The sequence below is a fragment of the Cucurbita pepo genome, chromosome LG20 (genome assembly GCF_002806865.2).
Source record: "Cucurbita pepo subsp. pepo cultivar mu-cu-16 chromosome LG20, ASM280686v2, whole genome shotgun sequence".
In the NCBI taxonomy this organism is placed as follows: Eukaryota; Viridiplantae; Streptophyta; class Magnoliopsida; order Cucurbitales; family Cucurbitaceae; genus Cucurbita; species Cucurbita pepo.
The window spans coordinates 1,699,554-1,722,825 of NC_036657.1; the positions used below are offsets into that span (position 1 = coordinate 1,699,554).

Consider the following 23,272-nt stretch of genomic DNA (forward strand, 5'->3'; position numbering starts at 1 on the left):
CGTGTCTACCCCCTTCGGGGAATAGCGAGAAGGCTAGCACATCGTCCGGTGTCTGGCTCTTATATCATTTGTAATGGCCCAGATCCGTGTCTACCCCCTTCGGGGAATAGCGAGAAGGCTAGCACATCATCCGGTGTCTGGCTCTTATATCATTTGTAATGGCCCAGATCCGTGTCTACCCCCTTCGGGGAATAGCGAGAAGGCTAGCACATCGTCCGGTGTCTGGCTCTTATATCATTTGTAATGGCCTAAATCCATTGCTAGTAGATATTGTCCTCTTTGGGCTTTCCCTTTCGGACTTCCCCTCAAAGCTTTAAAACACATCTACTAATGGAAGGTTTCCACACCCTTATAAATGGTGGTTTGTTCTACTCCCCAACCAATATGGGATATCACACATAAAATGATAACAAAGCATCTTAAGACTCATGATGGTATGTAGAGATAGCATTCACTCTTAAAAAACAAATATTATATAATTTGATCATGTTGTATGGAGATGCCGAGAATGTTGGGTTAAAGGTCTAATCGACAAAATAATAATAAAAAATAAAAAATTGTAGGTAATTGACGAACCATATAGAAAATATTAAGAGAATTTCATATAATAAAGTATTTAATATTTATGTCCATTTTCACACATTTATATTACAAATCAGAAAGCCCCTAAAAACGTGACCGACAAAAATATTAAAAATATCGTAATATATATAATAAAAATTAGATTGGGGGTAGGAAATGAGATATAATTATTTGGGAGAATAAGAAAAAGGGAGTGGGGGATCTTATATAGCCCAACAAGAAAAGATGGGACATGACCGAGACAAGAGCGTATGTGTCGGGTGGCCAACAAATTTGCTCCACAGCTCCAACGCAGGCACCACTTCACCTGCCCCTGTCGTCCACAAACCCCGCCGCCCCACCGCGCCAAGAAGAAGAGTATTGGTAGTGGCAAGGAGGAGGGACACCAGACCCGCCGCCGGAGGTCGGAGGAAAGGGAAACGGACATTGCCGGAGAAGAGAGGAGACAGATACTATATATATATATATATATATATGTATTATTTGTAATAATTAAATTCAATAAAGAAAAAAAATACAAAAAATATAATAACACCGTTGACAGCAGGGTTCGAACCTGCGCGGGCGAATTATTTGTAATATTTAAATTCAATAAAGAAAAAAAAAACAAAAAATATAATGAAACCGTTAACAGCAGGGTTCGAACCTGCGCGGGCGAATTATTTGTAATATTTAAATTCAATAAAGAAAAAGAAAAATATATAATGAAACCGTCGACAGCAGGGTTCGAACCTGCGCGGGCGAAGCCCAACAGATTTCAAGTCTGTCTCCTTAACCACTCGGACATATCGACTTTTCGGTGATAGCAAATTTAAATTTTCTATTTTATTTATAGTTATAGTATCTCGATCGGGGACAGAACTATATATGAGTTCACTATTTATTTCTCCTCCACTGGTTTCGCCATGGAAGTTGTCGCTGAAGAAGAAGAACCAGTACCGCTCGCTCTGTCCTCACTTGAACCTCTCTCCCTTCCATGGCCGCGCTTCAAGATTCAAATCACAAACCCTTGATTCCGTTAACAATGGTAATTTCTACTGTTTTCTGTTAAATTTTGGTACTAGTTCCTGTCTGCCCTAATTTTTCATTGCTTTCTGAACCGAATCATCGACAATGTAGCTTAATGCATCTTGGAGTTCCCCCAATTTTTATTCACCTTGATGTTGCAGCAAAATTATGCCAATCCGTCGTGTGTTTCTACAAAACAAACCTAAATCATCATCTTTAGCATTCCTGAAAATTTCACTGAGAATCGAATCCAGATTTTAGTTCTCTGAAGCCCCGTGCATCATGATGTGCTTTAATGCTGTTCTACTGGTGTTGCTTTTCATGTTTTTGCTCTACTTCATTTGATTTGCAGAAGCTTCAAGGAGTGATCCTCGAAACACAAAGGAATGCAAAAATTCAGGTAATTGAACTGAACTGATCAATGGTAGATATAAACTTCGCATTTCAGATCAATTAGACTGCTAAGATAGAGATGAGAACGGATTCTGTTTACTATACTCACCATTGGCTTATTCTTTTGAATTCATTACTGATTTTACAAAAGATTAAGAATCTTATAATCTAACAATTGCTGGGACTTTCAGTTTTGAGTTTAATAGCTTCTTGAACTTGAAAGACTCTCATAAGTCCATGATCTATCCAATATAATGTTCAAAGACCTTGTTTCATTAAACATTTTTTAGCTTCACAGACCAATTAGAATAGAGCCTAGAGAGTTTAGGGACCCATATGGAACATAGGTCTCGTGTTAGAAGAGAGTAGACTTGTGACTTATAGAACAAGAAGCATTCATGATTATGACAGACCAATATTTAGAAGCAGAGGTTGATGAGAGTTTTGTGGTAGAAATCACGACTCTTCGCATGGTATTATATTGTCTACCTTGAGTATTAGTTCTCATGGATAAAGACCTGATACCAATGAAGATGTATTCCTTACTTATAAATTCATGATCTTCCTCTTCATTAGTCAACGTGGGACTCCCTCCCAACAATCCTCTCCTTAATCGAGGCTCTGACTCCTTCTCTGGAGCCTTTGAACAAAGTACAACCTTTGTTCGACACTTGTGTCACTTTTGACTACACTTTCGAGACTCACAACTTCTTTGTTCGACACTAGAGGATTCTATTGACATGACTAAGTTAAGGGCATGACTCTGATACCATGTTATGAATCACGGATCCTTCACAATGGTATGATATTGTCCACTTTGAGCATAAGCTCTCATGACTTTGCTTTTGGTTTCCCCAGAAGATTTCATACCAATGGAGATGTATTTCTTACTTATAAATTCATGATCAACTCCTTAATTAGACGATGTAGGACTTTTCTCCGAACAATCCTCAAAGCGAGAAGTGATTGAGATTTTGATAAAAGGAGATGTGGCTGCATATATAGAATCATGGTTACAAAAATGACTTGTGTGTATACCTTCACAGCTGCTTTAGGAACTCCAAAGGAGAGGAAGAACCAATGAGGAAGATCATAGACCAGTTGGATCTCCATGACTAGTTCGAATCCTGTTTAGTTCAAGCTATTGAAGCCATCGTGAGCATAGCCTAACCTAACCGTTGTCGGTGTGTCCTAAACCACCTAAACATTAGCGTTCAAATTATCACCTCCGTGTTAACCTAAAAANTTTTTTTTTTTTTTTTTTTTTTTTTTTTTTTTTTTTTTTTTTAAAGATTTGATACCTCCAACTCTTGAAATATTAAGTTTTTTCAAAATAACCCTCAAACATTAAAAAAAAATGTAAATGTCTAAGAAACTAAATTGTCTTTTATTCGTTTCGATAAAGATTTAATTGAAAAAATACTCAAACATGAAGGACCAAACCATAAATTCCGCTTCTTAAGAGAATCCAAGTAACTTGATTTTTTATGGCTTTGCTACTTATCATACTTTAGCTTCATGCAAACACCGTAAATAGAGATGTCCATGAGGTAGGGCATGCACGGGGAAGTTTTTATTGTTGTGTCTTTGTTTCTTATTTCATTTTTCATCGTTATTTATTTATATAATCTTGGGAATATTTCTTTCAAAAAAAATTTATTAGATAATTTTCATTTTTAAATGTAAAATATTATAATAAATTCAATATTATTTCGTAAGAAAATAATATTTAATATAGTTTCTAAAAAATAAAATATAAATACTAGTGGGATAAAATCTCTCTTAATTCCATCCCCTATTTTCCGTACAATCTAAAATTCACTAAAAACCCTATTTTTCGTTTAAATTGAAATTTACCATTTTGGGCAGGTCAATTGGCATCTCTATAAATGATAATTCAAGGGTATTTCTGTGATTTCAAATATTTCGGCGGCCCATCAATTTTGACCCAGTCTCCCTAGTCTTGCAGCGCTCAAAAGCATTTCTTTTCTTCCTTAATAACCCCACACGCCCCCCAACCCATTCAAATCCGAATCCAAATTTCGCGAAACATTTCTTTTGTCGACGTTCCCTTCGCATCTCGGAGAAATGGATGCCGTAGATTCTGTTGTTGATCCTCTCAGAGAGTTCGCCAAGGACAGCGTTCGTCTCGTTAAGAGGTGTCATAAACCCGATCGCAAGGGTATGTTTCTTTCTTTGACATTATATTGCATAGATCTGATTCAATCCAAGTCACAGATTCCGTCTTCCGTTTCAATTTGACTTATTCAACATTTTGGTGGTGCAGAATTCACCAAGGTTGCCGTTCGTACCGCTATCGGCTTCGTTGTGATGGGATTTGTAGGGTTCTTTGTCAAGCTAATCTTCATTCCGATCAACAATATCATCGTCGGATCTGGTTAGATTAGGTATGCATCCAATCTAATAGATCTTCTATTTTTTCTCTTCGATCTGGCTTGTTTGTGTTCTGCATCGTGCTCATCTTATTGAAGATTTTTGCAATTACGGAACGGATCGATAATTCCTTAAATTTTCGTTCGATGCACGTCCATGCAATGCCTACCGAATTGCATGACATTGTATATTCAGGCACGATCGATCCAAACGATTGAAGATCGTACGACTAGCATCCGTGCTTTTTATAACGCTCCTCATATTCAAGACGTTCTTGCTGTGGATTTGTGTTTATTTTCTTCCAATATGTCTTCGTTTATGGTTGAGAAGGAGAATCGTTAGGAAACATTATTGAAGCAGCTCTCTGTTAGTTAGTTCCTACGCTGCTATCCTTGTAGGTGTGAACTTTTCTGAGTGCCAATCTTCAGATGTGTGGTTTTAATATCTAGTCTAGTTTGTAGTTCACTTCTCTTCTCTGAGTGCCAATCTTCAGATGTTGTGCTATCCTTGTAGGTGTGAACTTTTCGCTTCTTGTCTTCATCCTCTTTGAAACTTTAAGAACATCTTAATGGCAATATTGTTTGTCATGCTTCTCGGAGAAACTTTGGAAGGAATTATTTTACCGGACAGGAATGAGATATCTATATTATGAACCGGTTGTGGATTGTTAGCATTTCCTCCGCTCGCCTATATCTTAGTGTGCATGCGTTTCAAATCTTAGTCACCTGAAAAACAATTGTTGATTAAAGATGAGAGCAGGGCAGAGCCCAGAAGGAAGTAGATGCCCCACTTAGTTTATTGTAAACTGAAAAGGTATATATAAAGTACTTAAGTTCTGTAGTTTTCCTCTAATTTGAGTGATGGAAAGTGATGGAGGCTTGAAGTGTGAAGATATTAAAACAGAGGTGTAACTGTTAAAGGAATGTTCAGTTTGCTAACAAACATCGAAACCAAAAGGTTCGAAGTGAGAAACTTGGAAGCAGAGTGCAGGAATCGGACCCCTGTATTTGGAATTTACAGGGACTGAAGGATTTAGTGGTAGTTATGTGTGAATAACATTCTACATATTCATGCTTTCAAACCAAATGCTCCTTCAGAGTATGTAGTTCTTTTTTTTGTTAAATCCAGTAGGTGAGAGTTCCTTGTGTTAAATTAAATCTATCTTTATGCTTTCCTTAAAATGTTTCTTTTCTAGTCCATAGTTTGCATCTTTAACGCATTATTTTGGGACCAACTGTTCCACTTAATGTGGCTGATTGATATTCCTCGCGTTAGATCTGCCTGTTTCCTTCCTTCAGATTCATGTATTTATGTTCATGAAAGTGGTTATTGGTTTTATTATAAAATAAATGTAATTTCAGTTCAGTGATTAGATCCATGGAAGTCAATTTAAGGTGTTCTTCTCGATGCTCGATAGGGTGAATGTGTACCCTGTGTTCAATACCCCAACACCCCCAATCGTGTTAAATACTGTCAAAGCCTACGACACCAGTTAATTAGACACTAATCCTGTTTTGCCAATGAATTTTCAGGTCATGATGAAGTTCGTAAATGATGGGGGCTGGTGTTTACAGTTAGTGCGGCCTGTGTTCACTGAGGAATACTTGACATTTAGCTATCCTTAGAACTTTTAAATCGTAAATTGATTAAACCCCAGGATATATGGAAAATTTTCTTATCATATTAATGAACTCACTCTCTTTTTATATTTGAATGATATAACATGTTATTATGGTTAAATATTCGTTCCGAAATTTATTATTCCAGAAGTGACCATATAGCCGCCGTTCTGGTGGGGGCAAGAATATTCATGTTTATCGCATACTGCTATATGTGAATCTCCATTAGGAGGAAGGCCGATCGAGGAATTATGGAAATTCTTCAGGTTTATAAATTGTTTTGTTGGAAAGCTTTTCTTAAAATGGACTTACCTTGGTAAACAAGTTGAAGGGCAATGAAAGACGAGCATTTTCATCTCAGTATCAAGATGGAGAACTCTAGATGGATTTTACTTTTGATAGACATGGAAAATTAAACTTGTTTTTGGATTGATTGTTTTCAGAATACCCACTTTATAACAATGTGCTCAAATAATTTTTACAAAGTGCTTAAACTATATAATGTATTTTGGGGTCAGCCTAATATCATGAACAATTCACGCAGTCCCGTTATGTTCGCAAGTAGTCCATAAGAACAAACCTAAACGTGAGAGTTGATCATTTGAAAACATCGTGGTTCAGTTGATCATTTGAAAACATCGTGGTTCAGTTGATCTTTTTCAAATGGGTAACAGTAGGGGAGTAGTGACCGATGAACCATTCATTGGCTGATTATCAGCAAAATGAAGAACAGTTTCCAGTCTTCCACGGGTCTGATCTGAAGCCATCATTCTTTTGGTAGTCATTTTGAAGAATGAACGAAAGGGGTATTTCCACCTTAAAAAAGGAGGAGAGCACAGAGGAGAACGTCGAAGTTCGAGAAGGTCAAAATGGATGGAAATGACCCAGCAACCATTTGAAAGCCACCTTCAACTCTACTCATACCCACCAAACGGACCAAAAAAGATGACAGATGTCTCAAAGTCTCCATCTGAAATCAATGATTGAAATGAACAACCTCCTTCAGATTTATGTCCTTTCCTTTCAATCCTTTCAAGCCTCTACAGCAGCCACTTTTCATTCGTCCACCAATTCACCGCCAGTAGATATTGTCTTTCTTTGGATTTTTCATTTTGAGATTTCCTTCACTGTTTTTAAAACATATTGTTAAGGAGAAGTTTCCACACCCTTATAAAAAAATATGTTTCGTTCTCCTCGTCAACTAATGTGAGATCACACAATCTATTCCTTTTAGGGCTTAGCGTTCTTGCTGGCACTCGTTCTCCTCTCCAATCGATGTGGGATCTCACAATCCACCCCTTCAAGGCTCAACGCCGACTGATAGATACAAAAGGGCAATGCTTTGGGAATAAGCAAAAGCATTTCTTATTCCACACTCAAGAGGTGATTAGGCATAACAACTTGCACCCAGCAACACCCCACCAGTGCCCCTCCAATAAGAATAAGATGGTGGCTCTGATGCGGTTGAAATCGAACAACAGTAAAAGAAAATGCCTCCAGAAGTGGCAGATTGGCCCTCACTCGTGCCATCAGAATCATTCTTTTCTCCCCCCTCTGTCTCACCACCCTCACAGCACCCATATCCATCAGTAAACTTCAAAATCAGTAGAGGAATCAAAGGCATGAGTTCTACAAGAAACAAAATCCTACCTGTTCTCGTGTTGATTCTGTCTAGTCTTTGCATTTTCAGACTTGTTAGGATTGCACTTACCACATCTTATACTTCTCCACTTCTAGCAATTGCATTGCCTCCAAAGCTTCAACGCCCAATATCAGGGTTCTCAAGAAATCACAGTAGAACCTCTGCAAATGAAGCTACCATTTCAGAGAAAGAATTCAAGCTTCTTTCAAATCTGATTGCCAAAAAAGTACCCTGCAATCTCCTTTTCTTTGGGATAGAATCACAGTACCTTAACCTCTCAGCAGTCAATCCTGGTGGAAAGAATGTTTTTCTGGAGGACGATCCCTACAAACTGAGCATATTCAAAGTCAATTCAAATCACACCCGGATGTACAAAGTTGATTACAAGCTTCATGCAGAAAAAGCTTACAAGTTGTTAAAACATGCCAGAGGAAACAAATCATGTGCACCAAACTCGGGCCTCAGGAATTCATCCAGATGCCAACTTGCGTTGACAGATCTTCCAAGAGAAGTTTATGAAGTAAAATGGGATGTGGTGGTCGTGGATGGACCGAGAGGAGATAGTCCTCTTGCACCAGGAAGAATGGCAACAATTTACAGTGCTGCTATCATAGCAAGAGAAGGGAACACCACTGATGTAGTTGTACACGATATAGATCGTATGATCGAAAAGTGGTATTCTTGGGAGTTCCTTTGTGATGAAAACTTGATTTCCTCTAAAGGGAAACTCTGGATTTTCAGGATTAGAAATGAGAAAAATTCTACCAGATTCTGCCCTGACAAAAGCATTTTGATCCAATAATGAGCTCACTTTTGTTCTGAGATGAAGGTACAGAGAAACATACATGCAATCAGTCCTTTGTGAACCTTTCTTGGCAGCTACGGGAAAAAAGATGGAACAGCTGCTTGGCCACTGCAAAAGTAGAACACGGAGATTTGAAGAACCAAATTCTAGTAATTAGCCGCTTGGCCAGCGACTGTCATAAGAACACACATTTTCTTTCATTTGTTTAGCATACTGATCATAAAAATAGTAATTATACAGCGTAGATCAAGCCCTGACCAAATACAAGCTGGTCAGGCGCTTTGCCCGAGCATTGCAGAAGAAAACCAAAAGGCTGTCATCAAGCTACATATTTACGAAATATAAACTTGTTTGAGATCACAACTTCGGTACCAGAAGATAATTGGAGCGGGTGCAACAGAAATAGGGAATGAGAAACAAGGAGCAGGCATTCAACAGAGTGGTCGAACACTGTTTAGCAAATAAACTCAATAGTGAATGCCCAGAGTGATCCAACAGAGCTTCATTCTAAAAGATCTTGTTCTCAAGTACCACTAAACTAATATCTTGAGGCTTTTTTTTACCAGATACCTTAAGAAAATTGAAGTCATGTTTACTGCAAACAGTTTTGAGCAAATTGCCAATACACTAATGAAGAGGTGGAATAAGTCTGCCTCTGAAGTTTCCTATCAAACTCCAGCCTAATTCTATCTCCAAACCAAACTGTGACAAGCATTGTGAATGTACAAATATTCTCTAGAAGAAAAGCTTTTGAAAATTGTTTTCTTATATGCTCGCGTGATTGGCAGTATCATCCACATCCTCCCGATCTCTTCGCTGCAAGAACAAGGATAAGTGATATGACATGTAAATCAGTCTAGGAAGAAGTCCAAGTCACTCCAAGAAATAGGAACAAAAATAAAATGCACATTACAGCAATAAGTCCCTGCGTGGTACAACATATCATAGATTAATTCTATTAGCTGCAAATGTCGTCAGTAATCATTAGACCCCCCCTCCCCAAAAAAAAAANCCAAAAAAAAAAAAAAAAAGAAACACAGAAGCACAAACTGCCACCGATTTAAAAGTCGCACAAGAAGGGTGTAGTTAACAACTTCAATCACTCAATCTCCTTTTTCTTTTTTAATTCCTTCTTGTGTAGAAATTTATTGATCCATAATTATACATGAGGAAAAAATCACTTCGTAGGAATCCTCTTGCTTCCTTCCTTCCTCTGTCACCATCTTGGTCTCAACAAAAGCAGAGAGAAACTGAAAGGCTGAGACTAAAAATCCTAGGATATCTTAATATTGAAATTTTTTATGTAAACTTCAAATTTTATGACTACATGATGGTTTAAGCACTAGAAAATAGAGTGCCCAAAACATCACCTTATTGACACATATCGGAACTTCCCACTTCCTCATTGCATCATACAAGCTAGGTCCAGTTGGGAAATACATGGTAAAATAACATTTTATAACAAAAAGATACAAAGGTGACGGAAATTTGAACAGTTAAACAAAAAATGTGTTGAAACGATAGAAATAAATTGAAACATCAGAACTGCATTAAATATGATGAAAATGGAGCTCACCATCCGTTTGCTAATGTATGGCTGAATATCGACATTTGGTTCAGGTGGATTTTCAACCATCAGGAATTTTGATTTCTCCTTCTCAAATTCTTTTCTAGATTCTTTACGGCTACCAGATTGCCATACCCTACCAAAATTAGGAAGCCAATTCTCGTCACGATAGCTTTGGACAATTTCTCCTCTCTTCTCCATTTCCATCTCCAACTTTCTTTTTTCAGCCCATGCAGCTCCTACCCGTTTGGGGTTCAGTTTCTTGGACTTTGCAGATTCATTCAAGGAAGAAACGCCACCCCCAACCACTGGTCTTATTTGAACCTTAAACCCACTATCTTCATGGTTTTCAAGCCAAGGAGGCAACATCCCAGACTGAACATTTCCTCCGGAATCTCCAGAAACAATATTAGAAATCCGAGTGAGGGTCTGAAAACCTGAACAAAGATAATGAATAGAAGGAAAACACACCACCACTATACAGTTTAGAATTTAGATGAAGATATATTCAGAGTAAGGAAATCAGTATAGCATAATTTTGATAGTACAGTTCCACTATTCCTTTTCAGCAAAAATATCATTAATACATGAATCAGTTGAGTAATATTACAATGAGAATAAGATTTCATAAAATTCCCTACCCTCAGGATGGCTTTCTTCATTCAAAGTTCTTTCACTCTGATGCATCCCGGACATCTATATCAAGTAGGTTATGCATTTAATAGAAATGTCAATACAAAAAAAATTATGTATAGTATGAAAAATAAATATATAAATGTCAACTGGACTATGAAGCAAGTAAAAATTATACATCAACTATATAGATATATATACACACACATAACCCGTCGTAATGTCAACTGGACTATGAAGTAGGTAAAATTATGTAACTTGTGTAGAATAAACTATGCATAACCTACTTCATAGAACATCCACCATCCAGTGAAACCTTAGGCCTCGATAAATGTATTAACAAACTTGTAAACCTGACAGTTAACTACTTATCCTTGTGAGAAGAAGCAACTATTTTGTAGATGCGTGAAATTGACAGGACAAAGGACCCAGAAGAGAAATTAAAAAAAAAAAAAAAAAAAACAGTTACAGAAAGCCCCACTTGCGGCCGCCACCTCCATACCAAAACAAAATTGAAGGTCTTCTAGCACCAAAACAACGTTACTTCAAAGGAAATAGAAAACTCCACTGTTCTAGTAGAAGAGAATAATCAAACTTACCCCCTGACCACTAAAATGACCATTAGCAGTACACGTTCTACCACTATTCAGATGGTAATGCTTGTTGTCCTCGTTCACTGGATCACAATCATTCAGTCAATATAGCAGGAGTGTGTTACAAGTTTGTACACTATTACAGAACTTCTATGACTGATAAGAAATCAAAGACAGGAGGTTTAATATAACGGGGCAGCTTACATGGTAAATTCTTTGGGCTCCATACATGTGCACCAGAACATGAACCAGCATGCAAAGAAGAAGTGGTATTGTGTGGCAATGAGACCAAATTCGAAACATCAGAGGATCCTGAATAGGATGAATTGGATACCTGATACTCATTTGTATAACTTTGTAAAGGCAAAACACTAATTGACGAACTAGATTCAACAGAGTGGATATTATTATTCCCAAAATTATCAAATTTTCCATATTGGACTTGATTGTGGATATCATTTGCAGGTCCAAGACTGGATGAAGCAGCTACGCTTTGTACTTTGCACTTCTTCTCCCACTGGGATCAACAAAGATTGATTCAAATTAATAGCCAAGTAGAAGTAAAAATGAACTTCTAGAAATCTAAATGTGGATTGCATGATACACATGAATAATATAGTTCCAATAAATTTGATCTTTGTAAAAAGTAAAGGCTCGCGACTACCTTAGCTTCATCAGCTTCTAAAATTCTATAATTATTCAAACGTTCCATATCACCACCATACTTCCATAAGAAATGCTTCAAATTCTTCAGATGATCCGCACTGGCTAGGTGTTTAATTGCGTTGCTACTGTTACAAAATCTCAGAACATGAGATAATGAAAGTAAAACATGAAAACTGCACACCATACAATTCTTTAAATTAGCAACAGAGATATATATTCATTAAGAATAGAAGGCAAGGAACCTACCAAGTCTAGAAGTAAGCCAACAGAACTTCAAAAATCCTCCCATTTAACGTTAATTCTAAAGAACGCCATCTAGACAACGAGTAAAATACACAAGATCCTGAAGCTCTCTACAGAACTATGTACTAATTAACCCCATTAACTTCAGTCATGGTTTCCCTTCCCTTTTGTTTACATTATACCAAAGAAATTCAGTCTCCATTTAAAGAAGAGAAAAATAACCTTTACAGGAGTTCAACTGTAATGAGCATATAAGCTAGCAGAAGTTGATTCTAAAATTTCCCAGCAAACATAAATATGCATCGTAATTACTTCAATTAACAAGGAATTGAAAATAGACAGCGGATCAATACCATGCGAACGAACTATCATTCTCATCGACTTCAACATTGCAAAAGATGCACCAGAACCGATTGTGAGAAGCATACTCGGGCGTGAGGCGAAAAGGGGTATTGAGAAAGAAGCGAACGTCGGACAGCTTGATCTCGAACCGAGATAGAAAAGCAGAAAGAGATTTTTTGTGATTGGGAAAATACTTATGGCGCTGCCCTTGATCGTGGTTTAGTTTGCAGACGAGGCAGTATTCGTATGCACTCTTCTTCTCTTTTTTCTTCATATTACGCATCGATCGTTGTTCATGTCCCGCGATGGCTACTCTGAAACGAGGATTTCAATCGGCCTCTTTGGAAGCTCGAAGTGATTCCATGGATGGGCGATAATTCGTCCGGGACTGCTAGTAAGAATCGGGTTTCGCGGGAAACCAAGGCTCCGAGACGACGATGAGGGAAGCAAGACGCCTTATTTGTGTATCTAAAGTTTTTTTTTTCATGTGTTCAATAGAGTCAATTATCAATTTTTTATTTAATAATTTTTTAGGTTTTATATTTTATTTAATAGATTTTTAATACACCTAATTTGACATTTTTAAAATTTTAAAGTTTAAATACGGATAGACAAATTAAACCAAACCGAACATAAATTAAAACAAAACTTGTTATGGCAATTTTTTTCACGTTTGAAAATTTTTTCTCCTTTCTCGTTTCCGTCTCTTACTAGAGATTGTACTAAAACTAAAATCCAAAAGAAATAAACATTTAACTTTGTATATAAGACCTATCAACCTTTACCGAATGCGATTTGTCTTGTCTCATTTAAAATATTGCTTAAAAAAATACTTAATACAAACGAGGTAACTTCTACTTTTTTTCATCGTCACTGTCTGCCCTATAGTCAAATCTAGAGAATATGAACTTATCACATTCTTCTTTTTGGTATGTTGTTATGAGCTGCTCTAATGTTCGACGTGGGACGGATCTTTGATGGTTGTATAATTCCCAACCAAAAAAAATGCTGGAAGAAGTAAGCCTCTTAATTTGAAGAATAATATTTGTTGTCAAAAGAAAAACAAGGAGGAATCCAGTCGAGAAAATAGTTTATTTGAAGCATTAGCCCTGAAATGGAATAGCTTCTCTCTCTTTGAACTCCCTAGAGTGCTATTGTAAGCTATAATTCAGATTGGATGAACACATACAATTTGCAGAGGGGAGCAAAATGGTGATATCCAAACGAGATCGAGAGCTGAAAACATTTGGAGATCAAGAATTAAGAGCCTCAAGTTGTCTCCTCAGATCTTCAAGATCATCTGAAGAAGGGGCTGCGGATTCTGTGGGAGCCGGATGCTGCGATTCATCTGCAATTGGAAGCTCACGAACAAGACCTTCGGGAAGGGCATCTGCCAGGAAAAACAAATCGAAGTGAATATCAAATAGATTAAATATATCCTTGCCACAGCAAAGAACCAAATTCCTGCCATAAAAAATAATCAACAAATGACGTCTAATTTCTACCAGTTGAATCTAACTTCAAGATCAATATCAAGTTGTATTACCAAGTGAAACAAAGCCTGTAACGGCCTAAACCCACCACTAGCAGATATTGTCCTCTTTGGACTTTTCCTTCAGGCTTTCCCTCAAGATTTTTAAAACGCGTCTACTAGGGAGAGGTTTCCACACCCTTATAAAGAAACCAAGGCTCCGAGAAGACGATGATCTGGGCGGGAGGCAAAGAGAACGGAAAGAAAATTCTGAAACTAAAATAAATGCATAAAAGATCACCTGAAGTGGTTGCTCCCACGATTTCAATCTCAACTTCATCAACAACACTGAAAATCAACAGTAAATAAATTAAGACACCGGAGGTGGAATCATAATAGACTCTTTAGATAATGCTAAATCTCGAATCTAAGTGTCTATAATCTGTAGGACTCTGCATCAATTCTTGATGAATTTTGGTAGCGCTGACAAGACCAAAAGGCAGAGATTTTATCTCTTCAAAGTTAAAACAAGGCTATCGATTTAAAATATCTATATCAAATTTTAACTAGAATTTCTCAACTGTATTTAATCTATGATTGAAAAGATAATCAAGTGAGGAATCAAGACTACATCATGTATAATGTTAGGAGTTAGAGCAAACACCTTATGTTCCATTCATTATCAGCATGCAGTGGGATTTCTTCAACCGTCGATGCTTCTGCTTCCATCGTTGCCTTAGCTGCAGCATCACGTGCAGGTTTTGCAATAACGTATTCCTTCTGCACCACACATATTATTAATAATCCATAGGAATTCAAAAATTGAGATTAACCGACTTAAAAAACGGTCGGAGTTACCTGTCTTTCCAGACAAACCACATTTGAACACTGAGGATTGGGCCTCATTTCCATGGTCGGGAAGAAGTCTTTTAGAGAATTATATCCCTGCAATGAATATAACCAGTAAGAAAAAAAGGACGAGGGAGCCAAACAAGCACAAACATACTCGACTTATTTCGGAAACAAATCAATTTGTGCTCCTACATTTTGGAGGATACATCAATTAAAATCTCAAACTAATAGTTGCATCAATTTAAACCGATTTATAACTATTTTCACTTGATTGCATCTAAAATCTAACTCAAAACCACCTAAATAAAGAGTAATTTTCTCGCAAAATCCAACCAAAATAGGAAGAAAATTTATCACATAATATTACGCTTAATCCATGCATTTAAAAGTCTTTTAATTTGTGTGAAAATTATACATTATAGATTTTAAAGTAGAATCATAACCGAGAATTCAAATTGATTCACTTACAAAGTTTAAGGTTTTAATTGATACAATGATTAGTNGTTTTTTTTTTTTTTTTTTTGTGTTCAACCCAAAGTTTAGGGGAAGAAACTGCCATTAGTTTGGTTCCAGAATTTTTTAAAAGATTTTGACGCAAGGCACTGCCATTGCACGCATCATCATAAATGTGCAGTTCGTGCCTTCAACCTTTCAACTTCTTTCATATTGTCCTTCAAATGCGAATATCATAAACTGAATGCGCTGAAGGTAGACTTTTATTAATCTTCCCAAATTATAAGAGGAAGTTCTGTTTAGAAGGATCCTTGATTGTTTTAGGTATTTTCCGCAGCTGTATCTTAAACTCTAACATGAGCTCTTTTTAGGGTAGGGAATTGATGACCAGCGGGGAACATTCAAATTCTCTTAACATTTACTGTTTGAGCTTTTCTATTTTGTTGAATCAATTCACTTAATGCTAATTAGTTTTAGAATTGTTAAGTTGCTTTCTAGTTGATCAAATGGTTGGTTAGTTTTTGATTGATTGACAATGCCCATTAATATGGTCTCTGTCTTCGTAATCATGCCTTTTTAATGAATAAAGATTAGAGGAGCAAGTTATACTCACCAAGTAAGGAGAAACATGCCCAAATTTTAGCAGGAACTTGAGGGTGTTTTGCACCAATAGGCCTGCAACAACTCCCTGAAAATCATTTCAAATTAGTCTATACAATTAGAAAAATATAATAAAAAAGCAAAATCATAGATGTCAATATGATACATTAGTTAGTGTTAGCCAATCTTGAATTATGTCATCATTTGTGGAACATATTTTGAAGTTCTAATAAGAGTGGTATTTAGAGTAGTGTTCTTATATACCTACTGGCAGATATTTTTGGAAGAAGAAAACAAGAATTAAGTTCTTTCTCAAAAAATACTTGACACCTTTTCAACTACTTTCAAATTTGCTGAAATTTTTTCAGAACGAAGCTGAAAAACATGAAATATTGTTTGAAAGTGCTTTTGACTTTCCAAACACACATTTGCTATGCTAACAGCGATTTTCCTATGATGGGAGCGTCTTAATAACAATTCCCAAAATATACCGTGTATTGAATAGGCAATGTGGACCTAGTAACAAAAAACGTCATTACAAAAAGGTTTATGGTTTTCTCATGGATCTAGTACAGTTTCCACCCCTGGTTCTGTATGCAAGTTAGCAACGGCACTTGTACCGAAGAAAAAAACATATTAGCAAAACAAATTATCTGATGCAAGTAACAGCAATTATTTTTTTTTGTTCCCTCCATACAAATGTTGATGCCTACGGACGCAAGCAGCCAACATATTGACAGACCTAGCTAACCTTGGACTAGTTCTTAAATAATTTCCAAAACAATAATTATTTCCACATTTCCTTTTTGTTACTTATTAAATGCTAAACATGTAAACATGTTCGTTGATGGTTTTAGAACATAATTTGTATAAGAAAACCTAGGAATTCTGTGTTCGATTAAAGGAGAGATGGTGTGTATCTCCCCTGACAGGATCAGGAACAGCCTTCCGGCTTCCCTATTAACACGTGCAGTTTGGGACTTGTATCAGAAACGAGAAAATCCTTACCATTGTTGTAGGTAGAGATGCAGCACAAACCCCTTCTCGTTTGAGTGTTCGTTCATCTATGCCAGATGCTACAACCTGAACAAAGAAAATAAATGAATAAATCCTTCCACCAATGAGCAATGACATTAAAAAAGAGATGATGAGGAAGGTACACCGTCAGGTGAACCACATAAACAAAGTTATTGCAGTTAAGAAACAGCAGAACATGGGTTTTGTAGTTAATATAAGTATACAACATCTATACTAAAATTGAGAAATCTCCAAACATTCAAGATCTTGATTAGAGAGGAGGAATACCAGAGGTGGTGCACAAGCAAAACAGGCGGTTTCACCAGGAATAAGCAACTGAATATGACCAGAGACAGCATCCTCGGAAACACCTAAACAAAGCTCCAATTTGCGAAGTCTTAGCAATATATGTGCAAAGAAATATCTTAACAAATCTCCAATTTGTAAATAATGAGTGCTAACGCGCAAAGTAATTATTTCTTTTCATAGGTTTTAAGTTATAAGTTTACTTCTTGAGGACTCTAAAATTTAAAAAGTATCTAATAAGTCACAAACTCAAATTTGTGTCTAATAGGATTTTGAACATTTAAAGTGTGTCTAATAAGCTCCTAAACTCTCGAAAGCTTGTAACTAAAGGTTTCTAACCCATTAAACATATTAGAAACTCACAGACATTTGACTCAAAATTAAAATGTCATGCACCTATTAGAAAGAAATTGTCAAAGGACTAAACTTACAATTTAATATTCTTTTTATCTTTTCGTATAAAATATGAGTATGATTTTGTTAATCAAAGAATGGTCGCCCGCATGCCCTACTTAGATTTGAACTAAGAAGCTAGCATAAAATATGCTTTCAAAATATCACTAGGCTAGTCAAAATAACAGTAGCTGTGATTGTAAGTTCACATTTATCACCTTTATAATAACTTTATAAATTTATTTAAAAAATCAAAGTAGAACTATTCCTAAGAGCGGATTATTTTAACAAGGAGTTTGAAAATCATCCTGCCCATGGTACCAGGCATTAGCACTTGTCACGCATTCACATTCAAATCATTCTGAGACCTTTTCCAGTCGTAACTTAAAACCCATATCTACGTTGAGATGCTTCCCAGACCTTTTCCAGTAGTAACTTAAATCATTCTCATCCATGAAGTAAAATTTTTGTTGATGTGTCAATAAAAATTATATCGATAACATTGACATGCAAGAATATATTTTTTTTCTTCAATATGTCAGTGAAATGTCAAGAAAACTTAGACATGTCATTGTGACAACCACCAATAATATTAATATAAACTAATGATGATGCTTAACAAATTAATTCAAACAATTTTATCAATTCTTGAGATTTCCATGTTTTCCTCAAATATCTGTGGAGACATTTAATCAATGATTTCATAAATTTGAGTGTTGTACTTCTAAATTTCTATTGACATCAATTTACAATTCCTAGTACTTATCCAATACATCAAAATTAAGATTTTAGGTGTTCTAACTCACTTGTGTGTGTTATGTAGTCAGTTAGTGAAAATATAACTATGCCACATGCATCTGTCCGTAATTTGGCAGTTTCAAGCTAACTTTATTGATTTTTTTTCATCTTTTCAATTTTTTATTTTTTATGAAAGCTAACTCTATTGAAATCTATCTAAATAAATGCATAAAGGGAGGACTACGTATAAAAATTCGATCTTAGGCGAATGGTCTAAATAAGAATATTTCTTGCTTACCGGATTCCATCCATGTCTGATTTAGCTCATTGCAAGCCTGTCTATCAAATTTTAAATATTAACGTCAAAGTACAACAACGTACATAGTCTCANAAAAAAAAAAAAAAAAAAAAAAAAAAAAAAAAAAAAAAAAAAAAAAAAGTAGACACTGAAGAAACTTGCCTGATTAACAGCCATCCTTGCTTCATAGTTATCAACACAACTTAAGACAAGATCCACTCCACTGCCTTCTTTAGTAGGGGAGAATGATTTGTTTCTCAAACTTGACATGAAAGTTTCAAAACCTTGTACAGTTGTGATGTTCAGCGTATAGCTCTGTGAACAAAATGAACCCATCAGAATGAGGAATAAAAGAACAAAATGAAACAGATATTTTGCATAGTTTAATGTTGTGATTTATAGTGAGAATGAAGAGAAAATTAAATGTTCCAAAGCTATATTCTTTCTTAGAACTATTCTTAGTGATAGCATGAATATTATAGAAAATTATACATAATATTAGGAAAAAAAAAACATAAAAGTTCCATTCATTTTGCGTCAAGTACAAAGAAAATTCGTTTTTATGCACAAACTATTACTGGTCATCTGTGGTTATTATTCATCAACAAAGGTGCAAGTAATAGACCAGTAGTATAAAAGGCTAACCTCAAGTACAACATCGGGGTTTATATCTGCAAGAGTCTGCACTGCAGCATCAGTTTTTGTCATACCAACCTGAAAATATATTGGGAAGGTAAACTAGTGAACAAACAAGCAACTTTACATTCAGCTGCCTTATATGTGGGTACAAACTTAGAACTAAAAGACCTTCCAGAACATGAAGAGTGTAGCAACATGAAAATGTAGATTTACAGCCAGGCATACAACTAAATGCAGGAAGGGATCAAAATTAAGAGCAAGCACATCCAATTCTTAAACCACACAAGACCCCCAGGTAAGAAAGGAGGACGAAATACTGAAATGATTACCTGCTCGGGACGAAAGAAGAGTCTATTCATGTTAGCTAGCTCCACTTTATCGTAATCATATAGCAACAAGCGACCTATTCCACACCTTGTCAACATCTCAGCTGCAACACTTCCAACACCTCCAATTCCCTGTGGATGAAGAATGAAATGACATAAAAATTCATTATAAAAATTAAACAACAAAATGTCTGAAAGTTGAAAACCACAGTGAAAACATATCATATGAGGGGAAGACATATAACCATGTATGTCAACTTCTCAAATTGAAACTCTAGAACACACATAAAGAAAGAGGAGATGAGTACATACAACTATGGCAACTGAAAACTCCCGTATTCTTTCATAGTTTTCTACAATGCCCATCCTCTGAAGAGCCATAAGCCTACTGTAAGGGTTGCTATCTACCACCTCAGCACTCATGTCCTGCCACCATTTCATTGATGCATGTGTTCATAAATATAATCATAAGCTTCAATTAAAAAGCAACGGAAGAAATCAACATATGACAGGGCATAGAACAGACACCTTAACTTTTGATCGCCGTACTGGTCCTGACTTCGAAAGATTTGTGAGACGCTCTAAATGCAATTGAAGCTGGATTGGACATAGCCAGAGAGCAATTGAATTCAGTGTTAGAATAATCAAACACTCAACACATTTACAAACTATCTTCACTAACGTAATCTCCTTTACATTATGAAAGAGGAACGTTCTCAGTTCTCCATAGTGAAAGATACACTTGAATATTCATGCAAAACAAAACCATACATGCAGGATTCGCGGGTAAATTAAAAGGACGTAAAACAGGTTCAACCACACGCAGAAAGAATTCGACAATGAAATGATTCAGTTCAAAAAACAAAAAAAAATCCAGCCAGAACATAGGCACAATTGTTCAGGAAGTTAATTCCGAACTAAATGATCAAAAGAAATGATGCAGAACTGAAAAGCAGAAGTACCTTATCAACCGGTCCCCGATGAGACGGATCGGTTAGCGACTGCTTCAGGGATTCGAGATCGTTCCACATCTCTTCCAATTCCACCTCCATTTCTGCTCCCACTCTCGCTCTCTCTGACGGAGCTCCAATTGACTCTATACAAAAATCCTCCAAAGTCAAAGAAATTCAACGAAATTCTCAAGATTAAGATGGTATCCTCTTAAATTAGATTCACCGTTTTATTTTATTTATGACAATCAGCCATACATAAACAATGCGCTCAAAGATATCGGCGTGCTGCCCAGATCGCCTTTCTGTTCAGAATGGTTCCCGCGGTAATCGAACGTCGGGAAATTGTTGGGCCGCAATTAGGCCCAATAAGAAATTTATGGGCCTTCTTTAGAACCATCCCGTAGTGTCCAGTGGGCTTCTGTTGGGGTTTTTTCATTACCGCCGAATTTTGTATATTTATAAAAAATAAAAAAAATCCTAATAAATTCTATTTTATCCATTAAAAATAATTAACAAAATGAGTTATTTTAATAAAACCATTTTTTTTAATTTCTCATCACATTTATCTCATTTTAAATTTTCATTGGTCGTTTTTTTTTTTTTTTTACTATTTAAATATTTTTAAAGTTGAATGATGTTAAAATAACAATTTTTGCATACATAAATATTATAATCAAGATACTTTTTATTTTAAAATTTCCATTCAAAATTTTAATGCAAAATTTATAATTTATGACGAAATGTTTTAATTAATTTTATTCCACGATAAATACTATATAATAAAATTAGTTAGTGAAATAACATTTTTAGATATGTGACATAAATGTAAATGGTGGAATGAATAATGGATGTAACATAAATATTGCCTTTTATTCTCAAGCACACACATATTTCATTCTTATCTTAAATTCATTAATGCTCTGTGGACCAAATTAAAAAGGAATGAAGTACCGTTGATGGTTTTTCCGGCACGCAACAGAAATTTTAAATAATAAAATAGAAAATATTAATTAAAAATTTAAAATTAAAAAAAATGACGTTAATAATAGAATGACTCAGAAAAACTTAAAAGAAATGAATATTAGCAACTTACTAGTAAGCTCTCATGGCTCACAAGTTTGGGTTCACCCTTGGCTACTGTGTAGATCTCAAAGTTCCAATTGATTCCTCATCGATTGTCTACCTGTGTAATCTCTAGTCCCTTTTCGAGACTAATTTACGGTGTCACAGTGTCGGCCTTAACCCGTTACTATACTCAATAGACATGTTCATACTAAAGCACCTACCCACATAGTCCCTAATTTCTTCCAAGATCGATTTACGAAGTCGCAGCGTCAACATTTAATCATATCTACGCTTAGTTGGGGTTCTCAACACCTATCCGTGTAATCTCTAGTCCAACAACGACTGATCTAAAAGTTAGCCTATTTCTACACTCGATAATAATAAGGGTCCATGTTGAGATATATTATTTATGGAATATATCTTAGATATTATATCTTAATATTGATTTGATTTATAGCCTATTTTATTTTATTCTAAATATTTAATTAATTTATATTTTGTTTGTCAGTAAGTATTAGTTGCTAGCTTATATCCTATTTAAATGATATCATTATCAATGAGAATATATACCTTCCCAATTCTATTTCTATCTCATTCTTAGCTGTCCAAGATTCCATATTTTGAGCTAACTACCTCAGGAGCCTCTAATTATTTCAAGAACAGTCTAACTCAGAGCATAGACCATATTATCAATAAGGTGCACATTTTTTTTTAAGTGGCTCAATCATAGAAAACAATTTCATGATTCTTATTAGATTGTGGAGATATTCTTCATTCTTAGACACGAAGAGTAAGTAACCTGACCATGTCACAGAAATACAAGTATCAGAATCTGTATATAGGTGGAGTTTTAAAAGGGCGAAGCGAATGTTCCCTCACGACGCGCCAACTTTCGGCGGTGAATTTTGGGCATTATCTGGGTGCAGCCACAGCCCACCACTCCGCATTGGATTCCCTCCACCAAACCATATCCTTAGCCTTCCATTTTTCATACTATATATTATTTTAATATTTGGTTGAATTCCATTTTAATCCTATCTCATTTAGCCTCGACCACCATAGATGATATGATATGGGCACTGTGACTAAATTTAATATTAAACGAACCCAAAGTGAAGGCTCCAACCTAAAACACGTCGACTTTTCTAAGGTTTTCTTATTAATCTTTATCTGTGACCTCCAGCTTAGCTTTCGTGTCTATGGAGAGCCTTTAAATGAACGCTTTGACTTACTCTTAGTCAATTTAATTTCATAGACAATTAAAAAAAAAAAAATCATTACATATTAAATTTATACCCTCTAGATTTCTAAAAATTGTTTTTAAATAAATATATTTAATAATTATTTTCTTTTTATTTAAAAAAAAAATCTTAATTATTCGCACTATATACTCAAATATCAAACCGTCACAACACATCACAAACATTAAATATTCTTAAATTTCTATAATAATTTTAAAAGTAGGGTACTGTTGGGTGGGTTGACTAGACCAAAAAGTCAATTCAAAACAAACCCATTTCAATTTTTATGGTTTGAGTTGGATAGTCCAGATTAATCCGAATGATCTTACACATTCAAACACGAACATCAAATATTTAATATTTATATTTATTAAATAATATCCACAATTCAAACACCGAAGAAGTAGCTCAATTCCTTTTTCTAAACTTCTTT

The 23,272-nt window shown here is 35.6% G+C and overlaps 3 protein-coding genes and 2 non-coding genes across 14 annotated transcripts; 2 read left to right on the top strand and 3 right to left on the bottom strand.

Moving 5' to 3' along the window:
• Positions 1-1,293: 1,293 nt before the first annotated feature.
• TRNAS-UGA lies at positions 1,294-1,375 on the bottom strand. Its single transcript has one exon. It is a non-coding gene; the product is annotated as a tRNA-Ser (tRNA).
• An 81-nt stretch (positions 1,376-1,456) lies between these two features.
• Positions 1,457-6,131, top strand: LOC111782914 (protein transport protein Sec61 subunit gamma). 4 transcript variants are annotated; one of them, XR_002813229.1, is made up of 6 exons: positions 1,457-1,609; positions 1,943-1,990; positions 3,030-3,167; positions 3,853-4,165; positions 4,271-4,391; positions 5,910-6,131. XR_002813229.1 is itself a non-coding variant. In XM_023663758.1 (3 exons), exons 1-2 carry the CDS (start codon positions 4,072-4,074, stop codon positions 4,384-4,386), a joined length of 210 nt encoding a protein of 69 aa, XP_023519526.1. In that variant the 5' UTR covers positions 3,898-4,071; the 3' UTR covers positions 4,387-4,391; positions 5,910-6,117. The 4 variants fall into 4 exon arrangements, 1 of the variants encoding a protein (XP_023519526.1); XR_002813230.1 differs by having other exon boundaries at positions 1,459-1,609; positions 3,030-3,138; XR_002813231.1 differs by lacking the exon at positions 3,030-3,167 and having other exon boundaries at positions 1,466-1,609.
• A 306-nt stretch (positions 6,132-6,437) lies between these two features.
• On the bottom strand, positions 6,438-12,964 carry LOC111782913 (TITAN-like protein). Of its 7 annotated transcripts, XR_002813225.1 has the most exons (9): positions 12,499-12,964; positions 11,901-12,027; positions 11,441-11,753; positions 11,243-11,319; positions 10,652-10,706; positions 10,020-10,447; positions 8,048-8,551; positions 7,907-7,969; positions 7,168-7,799 (listed from the first exon to the last, which is right to left on the bottom strand). XR_002813225.1 is itself a non-coding variant. In XM_023663756.1 (8 exons), exons 1-8 carry the CDS (start codon positions 12,768-12,770, stop codon positions 8,355-8,357), a joined length of 1,353 nt encoding a protein of 450 aa, XP_023519524.1. In that variant the 5' UTR covers positions 12,771-12,964; the 3' UTR covers positions 8,262-8,354. The 7 variants fall into 7 exon arrangements, 3 of the variants coding, with proteins under 3 accessions (XP_023519523.1, XP_023519524.1, XP_023519525.1); XR_002813227.1 differs by adding an exon at positions 6,438-7,123 and having other exon boundaries at positions 7,647-8,551; XR_002813224.1 differs by having other exon boundaries at positions 7,907-8,551.
• A 529-nt stretch (positions 12,965-13,493) lies between these two features.
• On the bottom strand, positions 13,494-20,803 carry LOC111783425 (ubiquitin-like modifier-activating enzyme 5). The gene is made up of 14 exons (XM_023664348.1): positions 20,543-20,803; positions 20,109-20,177; positions 19,893-20,006; positions 19,584-19,712; positions 19,261-19,329; positions 18,778-18,930; positions 18,616-18,652; positions 17,169-17,251; positions 16,872-16,946; positions 15,877-15,951; positions 14,817-14,903; positions 14,623-14,738; positions 14,260-14,306; positions 13,494-13,877 (listed from the first exon to the last, which is right to left on the bottom strand). The coding sequence occupies exons 1-14, from the start codon at positions 20,630-20,632 to the stop codon at positions 13,741-13,743; spliced, it is 1,281 nt and encodes a 426-aa protein (XP_023520116.1). The 5' UTR covers positions 20,633-20,803; the 3' UTR covers positions 13,494-13,740.
• LOC111783746 lies at positions 16,754-16,880 on the top strand. The gene has a single exon (XR_002813427.1). It is a non-coding gene; the product is annotated as a U6atac minor spliceosomal RNA (small nuclear RNA).
• Positions 20,804-23,272: the final 2,469 nt, after the last annotated feature.